General features: G+C 42.5%; 1 protein-coding gene across 15 annotated transcripts in view; it reads right to left on the reverse strand.

The window, feature by feature from the left end:
• CADPS2 (calcium dependent secretion activator 2) overlaps window positions 1-25,930 on the reverse strand; it is a 708,285-nt gene that overhangs the window by 588,277 nt on the left and 94,078 nt on the right. For all 15 annotated transcript variants that reach the window (XM_073573395.1, XM_073573389.1, XM_073573398.1 and 12 more), the window contains exons 2-3: window positions 13,083-13,196; window positions 9,872-10,204 (exon numbers count right to left, since the gene is read on the reverse strand). In XM_073573395.1, coding sequence (XP_073429496.1) covers window positions 9,872-10,204; window positions 13,083-13,196 — 447 coding nt within the window. The remainder of the gene's footprint in view (window positions 1-9,871; window positions 10,205-13,082; window positions 13,197-25,930) is intronic.

Here is a 25,930-nt window from a genome sequence, read left to right on the forward strand (position 1 = left end):
CCGCTAAGGCCGGCGAGCCACTGTCCCTGCCCCCATCTGAGGCCTGAAGGGACTCAATTGCATGACCTTTGACAGTGATAGAACCCACTCTGGGGGGCTTGGCACCTTGATCGCAGAGGAGGATGGACACTGAGGTTCAGTTAGGCGTCGGGCTCCGGGCACTGCACAGTGGGAATCCCGAGCCTTGTCCTCTGCGGTCTGCCCACACCAGCATTGTGGGCTCGGTCACAGGGGAGGGCTCCTGGGCGCGTTTGGAGTCGCCGGCTTTGCATAATCGCTTGCTCTGCGCCCACGGAAACGCAGCCCGACAAGAGATGCATGCTGCTTCTTCAGACATGCCGTATCTGTCCCCTGCTGGGGATAGGGGGAAGGAGGTAGCACCTTGTTTTCCCTGTGGTCTCCCGGGCAACACTTACCCAGTCCTGTGCCCCCTGTTCCTGGATGCCTTCGCACAAAAATCGCACGCCACCAGCTGTGGAGCGGACCGCCAGCATATAAACTGGTCCAGGGGCGGTATTTCCGGGTCTGCGGCCTAGCCGCGCTCCGAAGCCGGGGACTAAATTTATCACCCGCCGCCCAGGCCTGGCGGGCGGGCCGCCGGAAATGACATGCGGCCCGGAGGCGGAACTTACGGTCGCGGCCTAGCTTCGGCTAGGGGGGGAATGGGGGGGCGACTCCATGGCGCCACAAAAAAATGGCGCTACTTACTGGCGCGGACTTCTCCGCACCGCTCTGCAGCCACTGGCCAGAGGCATCTGACAGCTAAGGACTCCAGTCCCGGACCTTCGCCGTAGGAGCCCTCCCAGGGCCTCTCCTCACTGACGATCCTCTTCAGCTTCCCAGCTCAGGTATGTGAGGGGGCCTTGACAAAATAGGACGGTGCAGGCACCCTAGCTCCATCTATCCCCTTCAGGGGGTGAGGAGAGGGACCGTCCGCCGCCTTGCAGCACCGCAGTCTAAGCATTGGTGGAGCAGTGGGGACCGCACGGACTAGTCTTGTGCCTCTGTACAACCTGGTCAGGGTTAAGTCCGGCATTGTGTCCCACGTCGCGGGAGAGGATACGTTTAGGGACACTCGCACGTGCTCGCCCGTTGATGGTTTGGGGAAATCGGACCATTTAAATAGGATCCGTTGCCCCTGTCTCATCTTCATAGACGGTAAAAATAAAGTAAAAAAAGGTCTGGGGAAAACGGCCCAGATATGTCCCACGGTGCGGGAGAGGATACGTGGAGACGATACTCAACACGTGCTCGCCCGTTGATGGTTTGGGGAGATCAGACCCTTTCAATAGGGTCCGTCGCCCCGTCTCATCTTCATGGGGAAAAATCAAAAGAAAACGTCTGGCGCAAAACCAGACGCATGTGCCTCCATGGACACTGAGTTCCGCCCGCAATAGGGGCGAGGGTGTATACGACGGAGGAGGAGCTAACCTCTTTTTTTCACTTAGTGTCAGCCTCCTAGCGGCAGAAGCATACACCCACAGTATCTGTGTCCCCAATGAGGCGAAGGAGAAAAAGAAACACCTGTGTGATTAGTTGTATTAAACTCACCGGGTCAGCGTGGGGTGTAATTTAAAAAACGAACAAAACACAAATGAGAAAAAAACTGATGTGAGAATGCAGAATAACTTGGTTTTTTGTGGGGGGAATTTAAAGAGGCTTTAAGAAAAATTAATTAATAAAATACTTATACAGCTTTTACTTTGAATTCATTATAAGTGATCAAATATATGGTATATGAAAGTATTAATGTAAGCAAGTGTAAGTTTGTTTAGGAAAGTGTATGTTCGGACAGCATAGGGACTAGCTGAAGCGACTTTGCTATTGCTGATGGTCTGCATAGAGGGAAAATAAATTGCAGCATGCACTAATCTGGCAGAATGGCATGGTTATTGTTTCCAGCTACATAGGTCGCCCATATCAACTTCACTTATTCTGTATTGCTGCACAGTATCTTCCTTTTGACTGACAAAATAAAAAAAAACAAATACCGTACTCACTTAACCCTGCTCCTCTGGATGCCAGATGTCCAAGATATAGTTTCCAAGATGCAGACTTCTGGCATATGATTTGGGATTGTCCAGTTATAAGGTCCTTTTGGGGAGAGATAATTACCTTCCTAACAACAATATTTGTCCACATTATTCACTGAGAGAATCTCTATTGCTAGAAAAGCGATTGCCACTCGGATGGACAGACGTTCCCCCAAAAAGTTCCATGTAGGTTAAAATGAAAAACTCAATATTGTCTTTTAAATACTTTATTTTCTGAAATAGATAAAGCCCAGACAAATTTGACAAAGCATGGGGTCCATGGATATGTTCACTATAAACAAGAGGTCCTCCTCAGACTCTTTAAGAGATCCTTACGGATATTGTTGAAGGTGGATGAATGTCAGGACTATTAATCATATATAGATAAGCTATTTTCCTCTTTTGTATATGTGTAGTGCTGGCGTCCATGCATGCTGTTTCTCTCCCCCATCAGGGACGCAGACTCATTCACTGCCAATGTCCCCCATCCTGAACTACCTTCTCCTTCCTCTCCGGCTACTACCCAGGGTCTGCGCACTGTGCGCAGATCCCAGGACACTGTGCTTAGGGGGCACCATCCTCCTTAAAGGGGCCGCGCACCCCTGTCCTAAAGTGTCCCCAGCCAATGGCTGGGAGACACTTATTATTTAAAGCACCTCCACCTGCATGGCGGTGCTTGTGCTACGTTGTTAGTTGTGCCTTCACCTGCCATGCCAGTCTGTATTTTATCAGGACTTAACTGCACCTGCAGTGCCAAGCTGTATATCAGCCAGACCCACCTGCACCTGCTGTGCAAATCTGTATATCAGCCGGACCCACCTGCACCTGCCAGTGACCATCTGTATACCAGTCGTACTAATCTTCATCTGTGGTTCCTGTGATCCTGCCATGACTTCTTTTATCAGCTGTATTCTCCTATTATGCCGTTCCAGCTACCTATCCCTTGGATGTCAGCTGCTGTGTGTTCGTACTCATTCCTGCAGAAGCATTTGATGTTCATCAGGAGCCAAGCCTATTCCCACCCTTAGGGGCTCTAGTGAAGAGTTAGGTGCTCACAAATACAACAAATACATTTATTCATGTAAAAGTAAAACTAAACCAAAAAAAGTACACATATTTGGTATTGCAACTAGTGATGGGCGAGTAGCATCGTCGCTTGAGTCTCCCCGAGCATGCTCGGGTGATCTCCGAGTATTTCGACATGCTCGGAGATCTAGCTTTCGTCGTCTCAGCTGCATGATTTGTGGCTGCTAGACAAGCTGAATACATGTGGGAATTCCCTAACAAACAGGCATTCCACACATGTAATCGGCCTGTCTAGCAGTCGCAAATCATACAGCTGAGACAAGGAAAACTAACTCTCCGAGCACGCCAAAATACTCGGAGACCAATTGAGCATGCTCAGGGAAATACGAGCAATGAGTATACTCGCTCATCACTAATTGCAACATCCAGAACGACCCGCCCCATAAAACTGTCCCACTAGATAACAAAGGTCACTGAAGAGGTTACAAAAACTAAATAAAAAAACGAGGCAAAAAACTAAGCTTTATCATCATACTGCTAAGCAAAATGAATAAAATGCAATAAAGACAAATGTAAACAAAAATTGCATCTCTGAAAAAGTCATCTTGACCTGCAAAAAACAAGCCATCATACAACTCTAAGTGGTAAAAATAAAATCTAGAATAATGTGGTGCAAAAATAATCCTTTTATCTATAAAATAGGTTTTATTGTGTAAATACGCCAACACAAAAAAAATGATATAAATATGGTATTGCTGTAGTCAAACTTACCCAAAGAATAAAGCGGTTTTATCAATTTTACCACACGTGGAACGGCATAAAAAAAAAAAACTCCGAATAGAATAGAAAGCGATCAAAAAATGTCATGTGCCCAAAAATGGCACAATAAAAACTTCAACTCGTCCCGCAAAAAACAAGCCCTCACATGACTCGGAAAAAGTATAGCTATCTCAAAAATTGTTTTTGTAAGAAAAAGCATCTTTAAGTGTGTGACAGCAGCCATACAGAACAAATATATATCTCGTATCGCTGTAATTGCACAGATCCAAAGAATAAAGTCATCAAATCACTCATACTGCACGAGGAACAGCTTACAAAATAAATAAAATCAATTTTTCACCTGCTGTTGATTTTTTTCATTCCGTGTTCAAAACATTGCAATACGGCTTGGCTCACATTTATCCTGCGCTCTACGTTGAGTGCTTACACGAGGATTTTCGTGTAAATCTATGAAATGGGTGATTCAGACAGAATCTCCTGCAGAAGATTCCCTGAAGGTGACCGTCTTTTTAGGCATGCATATAAGAGCGATCTGGCAATTTTCTGCACTTCTGAAAAGAAGGACAACACTGAACACAGTCCAGACAGCGTCCAGAGTAACTCTGCAGCCTCATTATAGTGAATGGTTCCCTCGGGGTTTCATCTGAATTACATTACTCAGATTTAGATGTAAACCAGATGTAAGTGCTCAGCATAGAGCGCTGGATAAATGTGATCCCAAATGTAATGTAAAATGTTCCCAACAAAAGCTTCAACTCAATCCACAAAAAAAGCAATTCCACACTCAGCTCTGACATCTGTTAATGGAAATATAGGGTGCATCCACATTAGTGGGCTGTACGACATACTGGGCACTGCAAAGGCAGCTTGCAATTATCACTCAGCAACATCCACTGCTGCTTGGCCTTTATTTGTGAGGTTCAGAGAACACTGCAGATCAATTATCTCAGGAAAGGCGGCTCCTAGATTGATCAAATATATGAGGGATTTTCACAACACAGACCTGAGTGTATTCAGATGTGTACTCATTGAAAGAGTCAAATACCCACCTAGGGGTGGAAATTATAATCAGATATTATTAAGAAAGGAAGCAAAGTTAATTCTCAATACTAATGCTCAAGGCCCAATAGGATTGAACGATAACTAGACATGTCCGTGTTTCTTTAATGTCAGTATTTTATTTTTTTTTTAAACGTGTTACATGTAGTATTGTTCATGTTTTTTAATTTGTTAAGCACCAGCACTGAACAGGTGCACAGGTGGATGTTGCTCACCTTGACTAAAAGAAGGAGCAACATGCAGGTGCATCAATGGACTCATAGAAGTGTATTTTGTAGAGCGAAACAGCCGCTGTCCAGCTCAGCACTCTCCCGCACACCTACTGCCCATCGCTTTGTACGATGACCTTATTTTGAATAAAGTATCACATTCTCCAAAGCTTGTGGTAATTGCCACCATTCTTTGATATACCATACTTCACATTTCTGGTTGTATGATTATTCTTGCTAAAGCACCATCAATAGAAGCTACGGACTGGCGATAGTTCAGGACTGTTTGACTAAATCCCACACAGGACTGGTACCATTAAAGTTTACTTACTAAGTCGTATAAAATTCTGAGACACCTCTGGTGTCCATATGATTGCTGCACCCCTAGATGAATTCATTGAGAGATATAGTTTGTAAACTGGGATCACTCATAGGGGTACTGCTGTTCAGGCACATCCAATATGACATGGCACCCTAAAACCAGTCCAGCAAAATCTGAACTACAATATGGCGCTACTTCACATCTGAGCTTTGCACTGTGGCTCAAAAGTAGATTTTGACCACATATAGTGTATTGGTGTACTCATTAGAAATTGCACAACAATTTTTTGGGTCCATTTCCTCCTGTTACCCTTGTGAAAATAAAAAAAATTGGGCCTAAAACATTTATTGTGGGGAAAATGTGATTTTCTTTTCATGGCTCAATATTATAAACTTCTGTGAAGAACTTGGGTGTTCAAGGTGCTCAGTACACATCAAGATAAGTTTCCTGAGGGGTCTAGTTTCCAAAATGGGGTCACTTGTGGGAGCCATCAAAGTCTCTGGACTTGTCTCCCTTCAATCACATCTGGGACGTCATTGGTTGTGAACTGACCAGGAAGCTGCCAGCAGCGGATCTTGATGATTTCCATGTCCAAGGGCATTCAGTGTGATTGAGTAAACGTTTAACAACCATTAATAACTTAATTGACAACATGCCAAAGCATGTAAAGGCGTGCATTTCTTTGTGTGGCGCTCATATTCTATACTGAATAAATCAAATGTTTTGAAAATTTTGCTTCCATTTTTCATCACTTGCATAACATTTACATGTTTTTCCTATGATTTCCATAGTCTCACAACTTTTGGTGTTGCAATTTCAATGTCAAGGCTATTGTAATGCATAGTGCTATTTGCAAAAGGTAACCTATCCTGCAAAAAATAAACCCTCATACAGAAAAATGAAAATGGTTTCACTGAAAGTTTAATCGTTCACTAAATAAAACAAAATAAACCCACATGCATACGCATTGAAATATTTAAATCTTTAGCAGTTTGGAAATGAGAATCCCCATGACAACAGAAGTAATGTTTTCCCTGTAACAAATAAAAAAGAAAAATCATCATCTCTCTTATATAACAAAGGCAGGTGGAACAATTCCCTTAGTCAAAATATTTCCACAGCATAGACCATGAACTTCATTCAATGTATGAAAATCATTTGAATTATGTTTCAATAGACAGAAATGTTTTGTGTCTTCCCGTATTTTCTACTGATTATCCAAACTGTAAATTAAAGGGAGCTTGTCAAGGGACACCGTGGCCTACTAGTATGTGTCAAGCACTGTCACTATGATCACAGCCATATATGTTTGTCTCTGAAACACTGTGGATCGTCAGAGAAAAACATATGTTTAACCTCTTAACGACAAGGGGTATTTTTGGTTTTGCATTTTCATTTTTCCCTTCCCTTTTTCCAGAGCCATAACTTTTTATTTTTCCATCAATATGGCAATTTAGGGGCTTGCTTTTTGCGGGACGAGTTGTACTTTTGAACGACACCATTGGTTTTACCATGTCGTGTACTTCAAAACGGGAAAAAAATTCCAAGTGCGGTGAAATTGCAAAAAAAGTGAAATCACACATTTGCTTTTTGCTTGCCTTTTTTTCTAGGTTAACGAAATGCTAAATGTTACCAGCCATTATGATTCTCCAGGTCATTACGAGTTCGTAGACACCAAACATGTATAAGTTCTTTTTTATCTAAGTGGTGAAAAAAAATTCCAAATTTTATTAAAAAAAAAAACAATTGCGCCATCTTCAGAGACCCATAGCGTCTCCATTTTTCGTGATCTGGGGTTGGGTGGGGGCTTATTTTTTGCGCACCGAGCTGATGTTTTTAATGATACCACATTTGTGCAGATACTCTCTTTTGATCACCCGTTAATGCATTTTAATCCAATGTCACAGCGACCAAAAAAACATATTTCTGTCGTTTAGATTGGGTTAATCCTTTTTTTTTATTGATAGATCAGGTGATTCTGAACTCAGCAATACATATATTAGGTCAGTGTGATTTTTTTTGTTTTATTTTGAATGGGGCGAAAGTGGTGATTTAAAGTTTTTTTTTATTTTTTAAAACATATTTTTTTAAATTTTGGCATGCTTCAATAGCCTCCATGGGAGGCTAGAAGCATCCCATACTTGATTGGCTCTGCTACATATAGGCAATGAGCTCATCGCCTATATGTAGCTGAATTACTGCTTTGCTATTAGCGCCGATCACCGGGTGGCGCTCATAGCAATGCGGCATCAACAACCATAGAGGTCTCCAGGAGGCCTCTGGTTGTTATGCCAATTCATCGCTGACCCACAATCACATGACAGGGGTGAGCGATGTGTGCATTTTTGGCCCCGCGGCCAGAAGCACCGATTAAAAGCCGCTGTCAGAGTTTGACAGCGGTGTTTAGCTAGTTAATAGGCGTAGGTGGATCGCAATTCCACTCGCGCCTATTGTGGGCACATGTCAGCTGTTCAAAACAGCTGGCATGACCAGGCTTTGATGCGGACTCACCGCCGGAGCCCACATCAAAGCAGGGGAGACGTCCAATGACGGACTGTGTCCGTCATTGGACCTTAATGGATTAATAGTATGTTTTTCTCAAAAAGCTGCAGCGTTTCAGAGACAAACATACATGTGATCACACAGTGATCATACAGCCAGTGCCTGATACATACTGCCCACGGTATGGGCAGCATATATCACCTGACAGGGTTCCCTTTAAAGTAGCACTCCAGATTATTTAAACACATGTCACAATACTCATTACAACAATACGCATGTCTTCAAGAGGAACGTGAGCAGTATGTCCATCTACTGACAAATAAACGCACCATGGAATTCATAGCAGAGGACAGAAGAAAAACTTGCAGGATAAAAGCAAAGAGTCAAGAAGCATGCTGAAAAGAAGAAATCATAAGATTGAACAACTACTTTCATGCTCAATACTGAGAGAAGCTCAGGAGAGTATAGTTGGCACGAGACCACAGCTATGCAAATTACATAGCTGCCATCCCTCATGAGGAATTCAGGGGAATCCTGACAGTGTGCACAGTGTGCATGCCACACACTGTCACGATATGGCCACCTTCAGTAAAGAATGAATGAAGACTTTCCTGCTCAGCCAGGCAATCCCCTTTAACCTTTTCCTGGTATATGACATACTATTATGTCAGGTAGCCTTCTTTGAAGCAGTCTAAGAAATTGAGCCTGCTTTATTGTCGGCTGATAATTGTTGTACTATTCAGCCAACATCAGCCTCTAACAGCCATGAGTGGAGCGGAGTTTTGCGTGATGCCGTTAACCTGTTAAGTGTCGTTATCAAGCTGACAGCAGCATTTACTGCATGTGTAATAAGTGAGGAGTAGGAGCGTGGAATTCTAAGCACCCATCACCCACTGAAGATATGACACTTTGTATAACAGTGTAAATTTGGTGTGCCCTCTAAATAACTCAACATAGTCATTTACCCTTTCACTACATCCGCCGTGTATAACAGAAGCGGGTGTATGGAGCGGGTTCCCGCAGTGAGCCCACCCCATGCCTGGCAGATGATTACTGTGTATTACAGCCAGGACCTGCCCCTAACAATCCTAGATGGAACAGTACTCCGCTTGCGATTGTTAACTTGTTAAATGCCGCTGTGAATGATAATATATTTTTAAATTCTTACAGTCAATCATTAAACGATGATAGTTGCATTTCTGTAAGGACGTCTGTAAAAATAATGTTTTTTGCAGCGTGGTTAGCTAAGTAGCACATACTGTATAAATACTGAATTTTAAACATGATAAAAATTAAAAGTATATTTCTCAGTATCATAATTTAAAACCAGACTGTGAAATATCACAATAGATGATTTAAACTATGACATGTTTGCTTCTTTACACAATGCAGATTTGTGGTTTACAGAAAGGATCATTTTTATTATTACCATAATTTCTAATTATCCAATGTGTCACCTGAAGTCAGACTCCTCATTCAGAAGAGCACCGATTTCAGAATGCATCCGGTATAGGGTGTGACTAGAGATGAGTGAATTTGTTCGCATTCAGTTCCGGATTCAAATATTGTTTTTGCAATATTTGTCGAACACAGCCAAACGTCATTAGAATCAATGGGAGTAGAAACTACCGAATATGTTTGGAACCGATCACAAGACAAACATTCGGCACGAATAGTGTTCCAATATGGCAAATTCAGATTTGGGGACAAAAAACGAACAAATTCGCTCATCTCTAGTTGTAATAAGTATTGCATTGCACAAAACCAAGATGATTGACAAGGCCTTATAGATAATTTTTTTCTACTTTTTGGTACCAGTTATTTTTTTCTAAGGACATATCATTGTAGAGCAATGTCATGCTTATACCGGAGTTTGTATATATTTGTAGACTGTAGACTGGAAGGGTAACGACAAGTATAAAAAAGCTGCATAATCCTACCTGGCAAGCGTTGTACAGTAACTGATGCTCCAATTTTTTTATTCCCAGTATCTGCTGAAACATTTCATAAAGTTGTTCTTTGCTAAGTATAAGTTCTGACACGGCACTGAGAGCCATCCTGTTGGGCTGTTTGCGCAGATCTTCCTCCCCTCTATAAATGGCATCGTATTTAGCAATCCATGAGCTTAAAACAGTTTCTTTGCTTAAGCCATCAATCTCCGGTAAACTTCTTACTCGTTTTTCAATGTTCTTTTTAAAAACGTCCCTGAAGTCATTTGAAGAGCATCCTCCGCTGTGCACCATCCTGGCCACTCGATCACTTTTCAAGAAAACCTGTTACACAATAGTAAACTCATTAGATCTACAACTAGATTATGAACAGTGGCCACATCGCTTGGTTGCCATATTTCACTTTAAGAGTAAAAGTGATTACAGACCCATTGGTTAGGTTATTTTCAGTGTACCGTGACCAGAGTGTTATTTTGGCACAGTCTTCAATATACAGGATGAATATTACATGGGTTCCACATTGTAATGGTTTGAAGCATCTCACAGCTTGCAGGCACCATTACTGCCACCTATGACAGTAATACTCTCTTTTTTTTTTTTTTTTTTTTTTTTTTTTTTTTAAATAAACCTTTCTAATAAATTTTTCTTTCAATAAACTTTGCCCAGGGTGGAAAGCTATGAAACCTTGGAAGTCAATAACTTTAATAGGGAATTTGTCATGTTTCCTGTAAAAAAAAAAATAATAATAAATTAAATTTAAGTGACTTGCCTGCTTTTTCCCCAGTTTAATTGCTTGACTTCAGCCTCCTTCCTAACAGAGCGTACTCGTTTGGAGTGCGGATGTTGGGTCAACACCTGTCCCCCTCCTCTAGGTGTTCGGCTTATCAGAACAATCTCCTGAAGTAGGCATATCCCCAATGTTAAGGCTCCTTCAGAAGTCATTTTTTCTTGTAAGAGTGCTCTGTGTTTTTTATGGGGTAGGTCATATGTCTGTTTTTTTCATTTGACCGAGTGGTCCACGCAGAAGCACAAAGCCTTGTCTCTCATATCGATCTGTGCGTCACATCAAACTTGTTAATGTTAGTCTATGGATCCGTGATAAAAATCAGACAGCACTTAGATGCCATCTTTGGGCTGTCCATTTTTCACAGACTGTTTGGTCACAGTTTCATTATTTTTCTCAAATAAAAAAAAGTGTTTTCAAGCTCCTGTAAGGGTACGTGCACATACCTCAGGTGAAGCTAGCGGTCGTTTTCCGGAGGTCGATTCTCCGGCAGCCTTGTGTCAGCTCCCACTCTATACTGTCACATATAGAGAGCAGGTGGCTCCTTATTGGTGGCTGACCGCAGATTGAGGTTACTTCTTTTAACCACTTCAAGGTTTCTGAAGCCAAAAGCAGTTAAAAAAAAAAAAAAAAAGTGACCCAAGGCATAACATGTACACAGCAATGTCTTTTTGACAGTTCTTTTATAGGGTGCTTTTGCAGAATCTGCCAGAAAAAGATGCCGTGGGCAGATACAATTTTCAAACTCTGATGGTAAAAAGTAACGCACTGACCAAACTCTGATGACATTCTGACTATTTTTGGGGTATGAAATAAATCACTTCAGAGTGATGGAGCCTTTAGGGGAGACACAGATGCTGACTTCAGTTAAAATAAAACTTTAGTTACTCCTTAAAAGTTGTCAAAGTTAAAGAGAACCTGTAACAACATTGTAGCCCACTGAACCACCAGTTGGGGTCTAGTATTCTAGTGCTGAAGTTAAAGCCATGTTTCTCTACCAGCTGCATTGGGTGCATGCACATTGTGCCCTATTTCACCAATGTGTCACTTATTGAACTGCTTGGTGGAGTTTTGTTTGAATCTCTGTTTTCTCTGTTGTAGATATAGTAGTGCTCAGAATGTTGAGCTGTGTTAAACCCCACTAACACCTCTGAATGGCATCTTCCTATGTCCACGGTGTATTGACAGAAAGCTGCCTATCACTGGTGGGGGTGGGGTTAAACAGAATAGCTGGACTGGCTTGTATGAGACCTAGTCCTCTTGTGGAAGCCAGTCCTCCTGATAAAACACTAAATTGTGTAAAAAGTATACACAGCTTAGTAAGTGTCACATCACTGGAATCAGGCATTCTTGCCCTTTATTAAGCCCCCGTCACACACACAGCGATCTCGTTTTGTGACGCAACAGCGATCTCACCAGCGAGATCGCTGTGTGTGACACCTATCAGCGACAGGCCCCCCTGCCGGGTATCGCTGATCATTGTGGAAAGCCCTGGAAATTTTTTTTGATCGTTGGTCTCCCGCTGGCCAGCACGCATCGCTGCGTGTGGCAGGCGGGAGACCAGCGATCAGCGAGCTGGAAACCAAGGTAAACAGCGGGTTTCTAAGCGCCGCGCGGCGCTTAGAAACCCTCTGTGTACCTTATTTACCAGCGCGCTGATGCAGGGAGCTGGTAACCAAGGTAAACAGTGGGTTTCTAAATGCCGCACAGCGCTTAGAAACCCTCTGTGTACCTTATTTACCAGCGTGCTGATGCAGGGAGCTGGTAACCAAGGTAAACAGTGGGTTCCTAAGTGCCGCACAGCGCTTAGAAACCCTCTGTGTACCTTATTTACCAGCGCGCTGATGCAGGGAGCTGGTAACCAAGGTAAACAGTGGGTTTCTAAGTGCCGCACAGCGCTTAGAAACCCTCTGTGTACCTTATTTACCAGCGTGCTGATGCAGGGAGCTGATAACCAAGGTAAACAGTGGGTTTCTAAGCGCCGTGCGGTGCTTAGAAACCCTCTGTGTACCTTAGTTACCAGCGCGCTGATGCACGGAGCTGGTAACCAAGGTAAACAGCGGGTTTCTAGTTACCAGCTCCCTGCACCAGCGCGCTGCGCTCATCGTCGCTGGTGCTGATCGCTGGTGAAGCTGCCTGTTTGGCAGCTTACCAGCGATCATGTAGCGACACACCAGCGATCCTGACAAGTTCATATCGTTGTCGGGATCGCTGGTGTGTCGCTATGTGTGATGCGGCCCTTACACTTTTCTCAGATTAAATAGAAAAAAAAAAAAAACAGCTGACAGAGTCCCTTTAACAGCTGAATAAAAGATTTATTTTATGCCATGTCTAATTTTTACTCATCTTGGAAAAACCTCTTTAAGCAGAAATGTCAGTATTCAGTATGAAGACTATATTAGACATTGGAATGCTTACCTCATAGTAACTCCTAACAGCATTGATAAAAGCTTCATCAGCCACTATTTGCGTGTCACCTTTAAGGAAAGCTTGAAATCTCTCTCGTATGGTTTGTAGCTGCTGCCTATTAAGCTTCAAAAGAAAAGCATAAAATGGTTCAGTGTCAGCAAAATATAATGAGCAAAGATCTCTGTATAAAATGCAATTTATAAAAAAAAACTTCTGTTGTGACATAAGAGAACATGATCACCTAAATTGGAATGTCAAGGTATATTTCCATTTTATAAAGTACTGGCAGATCACTAGAATATGCCATCACTTTACTGTCCATCACTTTGGCTTCCAGGATCTAGGAGTTCCCTTGATTTAATTAAACACCGTTTATTCTAATCTATTTTTTTTCTTTTTAATTTTCTGAAAGCACAAGGGCAACCTGTCATGAGAACGTTCCACTGATGGCTTTGACTGTTAACTCATTCTGCTATGTACTGCGATACCCAAAGATTGTAGACGCCTTATTCTTTAGCAAAATTAAATAAAAAACAAAAAAGGTGCCCACATCTTTTAAAGGGAATCTGTCAGTAGAATCAACCCTACTAAGCCACAGGTTTTCGGAAGCTGAATAAAATGATACGTTGATATCTGGGATCTGATGTCTTATTCCAGAAAAATCAAAGTTTTTCTTATATGTAAATGAGCTGTTCAGATTTATGGGCGGATAAGGACCTCCCTGAGAATCTGCCTTCAGAGTTTATTTTAAGTTAAACAGGGTGTTACCAGTGCGAGACATGTGATGACTGACCATCTCCTCTGCCGATGTACACGTCTAACACTGTAAACAACCCCTTTAATTTAAAATAAGCTCTGGAGGCAGATTCTTTGGGAGATCTATGCCAGGTCCAGAGTTCTGAACAGCTCATTGACACACAAGAAAAACATGGATGTCTCTGGAATAAGACACCAGATCACAGATATCAAGGTATCACATTATTCATGACCTGCATACCCATACAGACGGCTCAGGGGGGGCTGATCCTGCTGATGGAATACTTTGCATTTAAAGGGACCAAGTGAAAATGGGATATTTTTCCCACTTTGAGACAGTACTGGATCAATAGTTAACTACAGTTTCAAGTTTTCTACAGTAAAAATGTGTAAAATAATTAAAGTGTTTTGGCATCCGAACAGTCCTTTCCTCAGCAGAACATACACTTTTTGACAGTGAGGGTGATCAATGAGTGGAACAGGCTGCCATGAGGTGGTGAGTTCTCCTCCAATGGAAGTCTTCAAACAGAGGCTGGACAGATGTGGCGCCCCTGAGGCTCAGTCACCACAGAGGTACTGCACCTTCTCCTAAGGTGTGGTGCCCCACCTTCTGGGTAAGTTGGGGGCTCCTTTCCACACTCCAACACTCGCACCCCACACAACAGAGTAGTTCTGCACAACCACATTGCGACTCAGTGCTTAGAGAGTAGCAGAGCACCTCTGGTGGTTCCCTGCTTGGAACACTGGATGTGTTGGGAGGTGGGTGGAGTTTAGATCCATATAAAAGACTGGGAAGGTTTAGAATTACAGTTCAGTCTGACAGAAGGTCGGCGGAGTAGGAAGTCGCTCAGAGAGGAGTGAGGATCCCTGGAAGAAGGGATGGAGGAAGGAGTGCTGTAGCTGCCTCAGTGACCTGAGCCAGCTGGCACGGGAAAGTAAGGAAGGTGGAAAGATGTAGAACTGTAACCTAAGTTTCCATAAGAAAGAGAGTCAAGTACGGAACGAAGGAGTAGAGAACAGAGAGAAGTGGGTTGGAAGAGGAACCCTGCCTATAGGTTCTCAGCGCAAGGCCGGGGCCCAGTCCCCGAGGTGGTATGGACATTTATGGTTCTGCAGCAGACACCGGTGGAGTAGTTGGCTGTAAATGCATTACTCCCATCCAAGACTTGAGGCACAACAGCAACACAGATAGAGAGCCGGGAGTGAGGCGTCCCCGAAGCAGACTACAGCTGTCTGCCGTGCAGGTAGAGTTCTAGGAACATCTCTTAGGAGGCATTCCAGGGTTACTAAGCAGTGGAGTGCTTCACACCACAAGGCGCATTGGCGGAGTCGTTCAGGAAGGTACATGTTGGCGGAGTGTTGGAGAGGAGAGCCCTGATTTGCCCGGGAGTTTGGTTGAGTCTTTACCCCGGAGGACACGGCATGGAGGCAGGCACCAGTGTGTACCACGAACTGAGTAAAGCTTTGAAACTGCAAGCTCTGGTGTCCTCCATTTATTTGTGCGCTAACACCTTCAGCACCGCTACATCTGGGTACCAGCATCCATACCATCCTGCGCCTCTCCTGATCCATAGCACCTACACTGTCCTGGGACTACAGCTCCACCTGTGGGGAGCTACACCATCTTCACTGCACCACACCATCAGTCCCAGCGGATCTGCATGCAGCGTCGGCTTAACACCTCCCTTGCCGAACACCACAGGTGGCGTCACAAACTATTCCATTAAAAACCGCAACCGCCATTGATTTGGGCGCCCAGGGCCACGGACCGGGTCACTGCTGCTGTGACACATCCCACTGATACCAGCCTGGTACCGAGTACCCCACGGCCCTGGGAGGGCGACCCACAGACATCTGTCTGAGATGGTTTAGTGAATCCTGCTTTAAGCAGGGGGTTGTACCAGAAGACCCAGGAGGTCCCTTCCAACTCTAAGGCCGGGTGCACACGATCCGGAAGTGGCAGCAATTTGAACGCAGCACATGTTGACTGCGTCCAAAGAGCTGCCGTCTATTGAATGCAGGTGAATCCGCACGTGTTCCCTGAACCGTGCAGATTCACCACGTCCAATACATTGTATGTGTGAAATCTCTCTTGCGGAGACTAATGTCTCAGCAAGTTAAACAGATATGCTGCGGTCTGGAGAGACGCGGCGCACATTCGTCTCGGTGGGTGAGCCATTGGTGTCTGTGGACGCATAGTGGGCATAGGATATCTTGAAATCCCATCCACTATGCTGTAACATCTGGCAACTGCAGACTGAACACTGCACAAGTACGCAGCGATTACTGATCATGTGCACCTACCCTAACATTCTATGATTCCATTTCTTTGTTGCCTCTCTCTCTCTCTGTATATATATATATATATATATATATATATACATACATACATACATACACACAGCACATGCCTGCAAAGTCTAAAAGGATAACATCACAAGTTAAAGCCAGTAAATGAAAAAAATGTTAATGTCTCATGGATATCTTGCAATAGGACAAGCTGGATGGCAAAAGAAGTACTAGAAATATCCCAAAAGTAATAGGAATGAAAAAATAACTTTTAACCACACCAAAGGAGTTGAAAAGAAAAAAGTCTTGAGTGAGGAAAAGAAGGGCTCAATTCTGGCTTTACTAGCAGTGGGGTACAGTGAGCGTCATGTTGCCGCTATCCTTAAAATTTCTAAGACGGCAGTCCATTACAACAAGGTCAAGCAGCAGACATAGGGGACAACAAAGCTACAGACTGGCAGAGAGTGAAAATGACTCTCCACTGACCGGGATGACCGTCATCTTATTCGAATGTCACTCAGCAACAGCAGGATGAGATCAAGTTACCTACAAAAGGAATGGCAAATAGGAGCTGGGGTGAAGTGTACAGCAAGAACATTTTGCAACAGGCTCCTAGAGGCAGGGCTCAATTGATGTGAAGCTAGAAAAAAGCCTATCATCAATGAGAAGCAAAGGAGAGCCAGGCTGAAGTTTGCCAAAGACCATAAGAATTGGACCATAGAGGACTGGAGTAAGGTAATCTTCTCTGATTAGTCCAATTTTCAGCTTTGCCCAACACCTGGTCGTCTTATAGTTAGACGGAGACCTGGAGAGGTGTACAAGCCACAGTGTCTTGCACCCACTGTGAAATTTGGTGGAGGACCGGTCAGGGCTGTGGAGTCGGTAAGCCACAGTTGCGACTCCGACTCCTGGATTTTATCAGGCTCCGACTCAGACTCCGGCTCCGACTCCGACTCCTTCATAAATGGCCAATTCATAACAACAAATTTACTGTTGTAAAATATTAAACATCGTGCTTATTCAGTTTCTCACCATCATATAAGTAATCAGACCACTTAGAGCAAAAACTACATTTATTAGAATACAATTAGAATATAGCAAATAACTTTTATAAACTTTTCTAAACTGTAAGTAAATATGCAATAAACACTTTTATGCAGTTAATAAGAAGAAATCTATAAATTTGTCCTCAGAAAAAGTATTGCCTCTGTCAGATCCTCCTTCATGGATGCCCTCAAATCTGATCTAATTATTTTGAGAGCAGAGAACAACCTCTCTACACTAACTTGTGTTGGTGGCAAAGCAGTAACCACTCAGGCAACATCTCTGACAATGTCAGGATACAGAGGAATCGCTTGTTGCACTGTTATTTTTGATGAACGGTCAAATTTCTCAATTTCTTTTAGTGCACATGAAAAATTCTGCTGAAATGTACTGGCTGTGTTCCTTGATGGGGATGACTCTTCTTCTATGCGGGAACGCTTTGCACGGTCCTTGTGACCCAAATATTTTTCAAAATTAAATTCTTCATCAGTTGATGATGAGGGTGAAGATGTGGCAGGACGACCAAATTCTTCTTGTTCCTCCAGACTGTTCTGCAACCCTTTCATCCTTACTGCTATTTCAAACAGAGCTTCTTTTCCTTTACTTAGCTGTTGATCATCTAGAAGAATCCGATGCATTGGGTCTACATAAACAGCTGCCAAAAGAATGTTATTTTGTAATAGTAGCTCCTCTCTCCATTTCATTGATGTAGCAATGCCACTTGCAATTAACCCTCCTCTTTGGGAAAGGCGAAACATCAGGTTCTTCCACTCCTTTAAGAAAATACCTGGAGTTAAGTCCACTGCTTGTAATTTTTTAGTCACTGTAAATGGGTGCTCTAGCAATTTTTCCACCTCAGTCACCTGATTCCACTGACTTTCATTTAGCGTCAGTTGAGGGTTAGCCATGTCTACAAGAAAGGTTTTCAGTTCAACCAAGCGCTGAATCATTAAGTAAGTACTGCCCCATCGTGTGGCTTGATCAATAATTGCCCCTTTTCCAGCACGTCTCTTCAAAATTGAGTCAACTTTAGGGGTTCTGGCAACAGTAGCCAATTTTCTCACCTTGACAATCAGTGCAGCAGCATGTCGTTCTTGCAGACTGTCTCTTATAGCCAGCTGTAGCGTATGCACAACACAGCGCATGTGATGAATGAAAGAACATATTGACACAGTTTCAACAAGATCATCTAAACTATCATGTTGCTGTTCATCTGAAGCAACTTCAGTTTGCTCCTCAGTTACAATAATGTGTTCCTCTATTTCAAACATTTCTGTGTCTGTGGACCCAGAATGTTCTTCTAGCTGCTGGTCACCATCATTACTCTCATTCAATAGCTTAATAGTACTTATCATATTTGAAGCATTGTCAGTTACGACAGAAAGAACTTGCTCTTTTTTAAGTTCATAGTCTTGCAGAACCTTTTCCACCAAGACCTGGAGAAACTCACTGGTGTGATGAGCTTTGGTGTCTTTTACTGCCAATGTCTTGGTAACTATTTCATTTTTGTCACAAACAAATCGGATATTGATGGCAAAATAGTTCACTCTGTGACGTGTGCAGGCATCCATTTTAAGAAACAGAAAGCGTCCCTTGAGAGTTTTTTTAAGTTCTTCCTTTTGTTTAAAAGCTTCTTCGATTACTAATTTTCTAATACTCTCTCTCTCCAGAGAAACACCAAGCTTGCGGGCCATTTCCCCATTCAGACACATAAAAGCTGGTCGTGAAAATAATGAAATAGGCACACTATCCTTTACAACAAGCTCTATGATCTGTTTTTTAAATGTATCTACTGTCATTGTCACAGTAACTTTGTCACTGACAAAATATCTTGCAACTGATAGCTGCAAAGTTCTCTGCTCCTTTGTTTGGCTGGAAGAGCTGGGCACTGGTTCATTGGTTTGGATGCAGTCTTTCTCATCCACTGCTTTCTGTACTTCTGGATGAAAGCGCTGTAAATGTCTCTTTAGATTAGAAGCTCTGGTAGGAGCATTTTTATCTTTGCCTGAATATGCACTCATCTTGGCTTCACAGCATTTGTTTTCGTCTGGATCATTTGTCATACACTGACAGACATAATGTTTTCTATCTTGAGTGATGGTGAAATGTTCAAATACAGCTGATTTAATGTGATGCTTCTTTGACATTCTCAGGTTTTTAATTCTGCATTCACAATCTAAATAACAATTGTTTTTCCTAAAAACAATTGTAAAAAATTATTGCCAGGTCGTACAACTGATATAGTGGTCAGTAATACTGTTATTATTCCTCATGTACTCACAGTTAACTGATGCAAAGTTTGTTGAAAGGATAATACTTCTTACAGTCTTCCTCTTCTGAGTAGCAGGCAGCTGTGAGATGCTTGGAAGAAGCACACCTAGTATGATCTAGTCTAGAGGAGGAGCTTTACTACTAAGAATTTGCAACACATTTTCACTTTCAGTTTCATACATTGTAAGTAGGGGGGTTGGGGCAGCATGAGGTTAACCAAGTATAAGATTAGATAAGGGCAGTGGAGAACAGTGACACACAAGAAGTAAGAAATGTCTCTATCTCCAGCAGAACTGCTTATCACTGTTGTTCATAGTTTGATAGAACATATATATTTGAGTAACATTTATAAAATTCATATGAAAGTTCAAATATGAAATATTAATACATTTTTTTTAAAGCTGGAGTCGGAGTCGGTACATTTCTACCGACTCCGACTCCAAACAAAACTAACTCCGACTCCACAGCCCTGGGACCGGTGATGATCTGGGGATGCTTCAGCAACGTTGGAATTGAGCAGGTTAATCTTTGCGAAGGATGTATGCACCAAGCCGCATACAAGGTTATCCTGGAAAAACAGTTGATTCCTTCTGCTCAGGCAATGTTCCCCAACTCTGAGGACTGGTTTTTCCAGCAGGACAATGTGCCATGTCACACAGCTAGGTCAATCAATGTGTGGATGAAGGACCACCACATCAAATCCCTGTCATGGCCAGCCCAATCTCCAGACCTGAACCCCATTGAAAACCTCTGGAATGTAAGCAAGAGGAAGAAGGATAGTCACAAGACATCAAACAAAGAAGAATTGCTTACATTTTTGTACCAGGAGTGGCATAAGGTCACCCAAAAGCAGTGTGAAAAACTGGTGGAAAGCATGCCAAGACACATGAAAGCTGTGATTAAAAATCATGGTTATTTCACAAAATATTGATTTCTGAACTCTTCCTGAGTTAAAACATTAGTATTGTTGTTTCTAAATGATCATGAACTTGTTTTCTTAGCATTATTTGAGGTGTGCAAGCACTGCATTTTTTTTTATTTTGACCATTTTTCATTTTCTGAAAATAAATACAAAATTTAGTGCTTGGAAATTCGAAGACAAGTTGTCAGTAGTTTATAGAATAAAAGAGCACTTTATATTTTATTCAAAAATATACCTATAAAAGAGAGAAATCAGACAAAATGAAAATTTTGCAGTGGTCTTTTGACTTTTGCCAGAGCGGTATATATATATATATATATATATATATATATATATATATATATATATATATATATATATATATATATATATATATATATATATATATATATTCAAGTAAAACTATAAACTGTTATTTATTGTAATAAGTCTTTAGCTACTGAAATATTCACTAATGTCTATAATGTAATTTATAAAGGAAGAGAAACATTCTTCAATCTAAATCCGAGATTTATATTAACCCCCTCCCGACATATGACTTACTTTAATGTCAGATTTTGTAAGTACTTACCACAAATTGACATATCAGTTCCTCATTGTGATTATGTGCACACAAAAGTTGTTTGGATTAATCGACACCTGAGCTACTGCAGCCAGGGCCAATGGCAGCACCTCACCTAGCTGTTTAACCCTTTAAATGATGAACAGCGATTGTAGCATTTAAAATGTTCTGAAAGGGAGTGGGTTCCCTTTCTCACCTCATCAGCTCCCATGTGGCACAATCACAGGGAGAAGTTAGTCTCCATGGTACCCAGAGGTCTTTCATTGGCATAACAAGAGTCTAACTCGCATTCTGTCAGTGTCAAACTTACAAGTCTTATACCCTGCATAGCATGAGTATTGCAGGGTACTAGGCAAAGGATCAGGCAAATAAAACAGAAGGGCAAAGAGAAAAGTTAAAATATTATAATAATATATATATTGTGATGCAGTGACCCTTGTGACAGCTAGGGGGCGCTATATGGGTCATGCACACAGGCATATCCATTGTGGTAATGGAGATAGGATGAACGGCAGGATGGTAAATGACCGTTATGTATCCCAGGGTGGGTGGACCTGGGATGGAAGCTTGAACGTGTGTTTATCAGCAGAGGTACTGCTGAGGTTTTTGTTACAGTGTATCAGGGAAAGCTTCCAGGTGGCTTGGTGAGATGGGTGGGACCAGTCACCTACAATCCCACCCAGGGGAGTGTGTCTGAATGCCCATAGTAAGCCTGTATATGTGTGTGTATGGCTGGGTGTCTGAAAAGGACCTGCGATGAGGTCGTAGTCATGTGATCCGTATCTCACCGGTGGGTGTGGCTACGGATCATATAAAGTAACCAGGGTAGGTCACATGGGGAGTGTGCCAGGATCTGATTGGTCCGTGTGGAAGGTCTGGGAAAGGCCGACGTGCTGGAAGGTGTGCTGCCTTACTGAAGCACACATACGGATGCCGCTGACCGTGTGAGGCCTGTGTGTAATGGCCTGTGGGTATCGGACAATCCCCAGGAGGGAAAGGACGTCCGGAGTGAGAAGCAGCTAAGAGGTAACCCCGGACAGGGGGAAAAGGCTATAGAGCCTGATTGCTGGACAAAGCACAGCCTGTGTTTTGTGGAAAACCCGGTGCCGTACCCTGTTAATCTGCTAACAAGTGAGTGTCCGCAAGCGCTCCCTTACACTATATATATATATATATATATATATATATATATATATATATATATATATACACACACACATACATACATACACACATATATATATATACATACACACATATATATACACACACATATACAGTTAGGTCCATATATATATTTGGACACAGACAACATTTTTCCAATTTTGATTCTAGACATTACCACAATGAATTTTAAACAAAACAATTAAGATGCAGTTGAAGTTCAGACTTTCATCTTTCATTTGAGGGTATCCACATTAAAATTGGATGAAGGGTTTAGGAGTTTCAGCTCCTTAAGGCTAGTTTCACATTTGCGTTTCAGGGCGCAGCGACGGCCTGCGCACGGCTGCCGCTAAGCCTCGCCCCCTGGAGCGCCTCCTCCGGTAGCTCCGCCTACCGGCGCATGATGCTGCATGCGTCCGCTATCTTTATCACTGGGGACGCAGGCCGTGCGCAGTATACGTTTGGCGGCGCTTGCGTCCTTTTGACGGTGCGCCGACCAGCGCCAAACGCAACCCGTTGCAATTTGGTTGCGCTCGGAGCACCATCAAAAGGACGCATGCGCCGCCAAATGCATACTGCGCACGGCCTGTGTCCCCAGTGATAAAGATAGGGGATGCAGGACGCATGCGGTGTCATGTGCCGGTAGGCGGAGCTACCGGAGGTGCGCCAGGGGGCGGGGCTTAGTGGCGACCGTGCGCAGGCCGTCGCTTCGCCCTGAAACGCAAATGTGAAACTAGCCTAACATGTGCCACCCTGTTTTTAAAGGGACCAAAAGTAATTGGACAATTGACTCCAAGGCTATTTCATGGACAGGTGTGGGTAACCCCTTCATTATGTCATTCTCAATTAAGGAGATAAAAGGCCTGGAGTTGATTTGAGGTGTGGTGCTTGCATTTGGAAGGTTTTGCTGTGAAGGAAACATGCGGTCAAAGGAGCTCTCCATGCAGGTGAAACAAGCCATCCTTAAGCTGCAAAAACAGAAAAAACCCATCCGAGAAATTGCTACAACATTAGGAGTGGCAAAATCTACAGTTTGGTACATCCTGAGAAAGAAAGAAAGCACTGGTGAACTCATCAATGCAAAAAGACCTGGGCGCCCAGGGAAGACAACAGTGGGATGATCGCAGAATAATCTCCATGGTGAAGAGAAACCCCTTCTCAACAGCCAACCAAGTGAACAACACTCTCCAGGAGGTAGGCATATCAATATCCAAATCTACCATAAAGAGAAGACTGCATGAAAGTAAATACAGAGGGTTCACTGCACAGTGCAAGCCACTCATAAGCATCAACAATAAAAAGGCTAGACTGGACTTTGCTAAAAAACATCTAAAAAAAGCCAGCACAGTTCTGGAAGAACATTCTTTGGACAGATGAAACCAAGATCAACCTCTACCTGAATGATGAAAAGAGAAAAGTATGGTGAAGGCGTGGTACAGCTCATGATCCAAAGCATACCACATCATCTGTAAAACACGGCGGAGGCAGTGTGATGGCTTGGGCATGCATGGCTGCCAGTGGCACTGGGTCAGTTGTGTTTATTGATGATGTGACACAGGACAGAAGCAACTGAATGAATTCTGAGGTATTCAGAGCCATACTGTGTGCTCAGATCCAGCCAAATGCAGCCAAACTGATTGGTCGTCGTTTCATGCTACAGATGGACAATGACCCAAAAGAAAGCCAAAGCAACCCAGGAGTTTATTAAAGCAAAGAAGTGAAATATTCTTCAATGGCCAAGTCAGTCACCTGATCTCAACCCAATTGAGCATGCATTTCACTTAAAGACTAAACTTCAGACAGAAAGGCCCACAAACAAACAGCAACTGAAAACCACCGCAGTGAAGGCCTGGCAGAGCATCAAAAAGGAGGAAACACAGCGTCTGGTGATGTCCATGAGTTCAAGACTTCAGGCAGTCATTACCAACAAAGGGTTTTCAACCATGTACTAGAAATGAACATTTTATTTACAATTATTTAATCTGTCCAAATACTTTTGGTCCCTTTAAAAACAGGGTGGCACATGTTAAGGAGCTGAAACTCCTAAACCCTTCATCCAATTTTAATGTGGATACCCTCAAATTAAAGCTGAAAGTCTGAACTTCAACTGCATCTGAATTGTTTTGTTTAAAATTCATTGTGGTAATGTCTAGAACCAAAATTAGAAAAATGTTGTCTCTGTCCAAATATATATGGACCTAACTGTACATATATACATACATACACACACGCAATATGTATACAGAACAAAGAATGAAAAGAAAAGAAGAAAATTATACCAATAAATATGCATATTTAAACAGAAAGAAAAGTTCACATATTTGGTATCCCTGCTTCCGGAATGATCTGGTTTATAAATCTATTATTGTATTTAACCCCTGAAAGGAACATCGTAAAAAAAATAAACTGCATAACAATTTTTTTTTTTATCATACCACTGAACAAAAGGCGGAATACACGGTAAGCAATAAGTCATAAAAATAATACTGGTATCCAGTGAGCTTGTCCTGCTGAAAAAAAAGCTCTCACTCAGCTCTGTGAACAAAAAAATTAAGAAAAAAAAGATAGCTCTTATAATGTGGTAATGCAAAAGCTTTTCTTTTTTTTCTACAAAATTGCTTCAAAAGTATAAAAAAAAAACCTATATAAATATGGTATCATAGTAATCGTACTCAGAGGAACAAAGCTGTTATATCACTTTTACTAAGTAGTGAACTATGGAACTATGTAAAAAAAAACACAATTATTGAATTGCTGATTTTTGTTTATTCTGCCTCCCAAAGATCAGAATAAAAAGCGACTAACATATGAACCTGAAAATGGTACTAATATAGATTTCAATTCATTCTGCGAAAACCAAGCCCTAACAAGACTGGTTACAGAAAAATAGAAAAAATATAGCTCACAAAATATAACAATGCAAAAAGATAAGTAAACGGGTTTTTAGTGTGTAAATGTAGCAAAACAAAAAATCTCAATACAATTTGGTATCACTGTAATCATAGTGACCAATAGACTAAAGCTGGCTTATTTAAGCTGTATGGTGAATGCTGTAAAAAAATATACACTGCTCAAAAAAAATAAAGGGAACACTTAAACAACAAAATATAACTCCAAGTAAATCAAACTTCTGTGAAATCAAACTGTCCACTTAGGAAGCAACACTGATTGACAATCAATTTCACATGCTGTTGTGCAAATGGAATAGACAACAGATGGAAATTATTGGCAATTATCAAGAAACCCTCAATAAAGGAGTGGTTTTGCAGGTGGGGACCACAGACCACATCTCAGTACCAATGCTTTCTGGCTGATGTTTTGGTCACTTTTGAATGTTGGTTGTGCTTTCACACTCGTGGTAGCATGAGACAAACTCTACAACCCACACAAGTGGCTCAGGTAGTGCAGCTCATCCAGGATAGCACATCAATGCGAGCTGTGGCAAAAAGGTTTGCTGTGTCTGTCAGCGTAGTGTCAAGAGGCTGGAGGCGCTACCAGGAGACAGGCCAGTACACCAGTAGATGCGGAGGGGGCCATAGACGGGCAAAAACCCAGCGGCAGGACCGCTACCTTCACCTTTGTGCAAGGAGGAACAGGAGGAGCACTGCCAGAGCCCTGCAAAATGACCTCCAGCAGGCCACAAATGTGCTTGTGTCTACACAAACAGTTAGAAACCGACTCCATGAGGATGGTCTTAGTGCCCGACGTCCACAGCTCGCATTGATGCGTGAAGCGGTATGGCTCCTCACACCCCCTCCAAAAGAAATCCAAATGTGTGCACTGAAATTCAAATGCCCACCCTCCCTACTTTTTGAGCGCCACTGTGCCTAAACCACAGTTAGCAACCAC

Source organism: Dendrobates tinctorius, unplaced genomic scaffold (genome assembly GCF_039654945.1).
Source record: "Dendrobates tinctorius isolate UK_male_01 unplaced genomic scaffold, ASM3965494v1 ptg000035l, whole genome shotgun sequence".
NCBI classification, from domain to species: domain Eukaryota; kingdom Metazoa; phylum Chordata; class Amphibia; order Anura; family Dendrobatidae; genus Dendrobates; species Dendrobates tinctorius.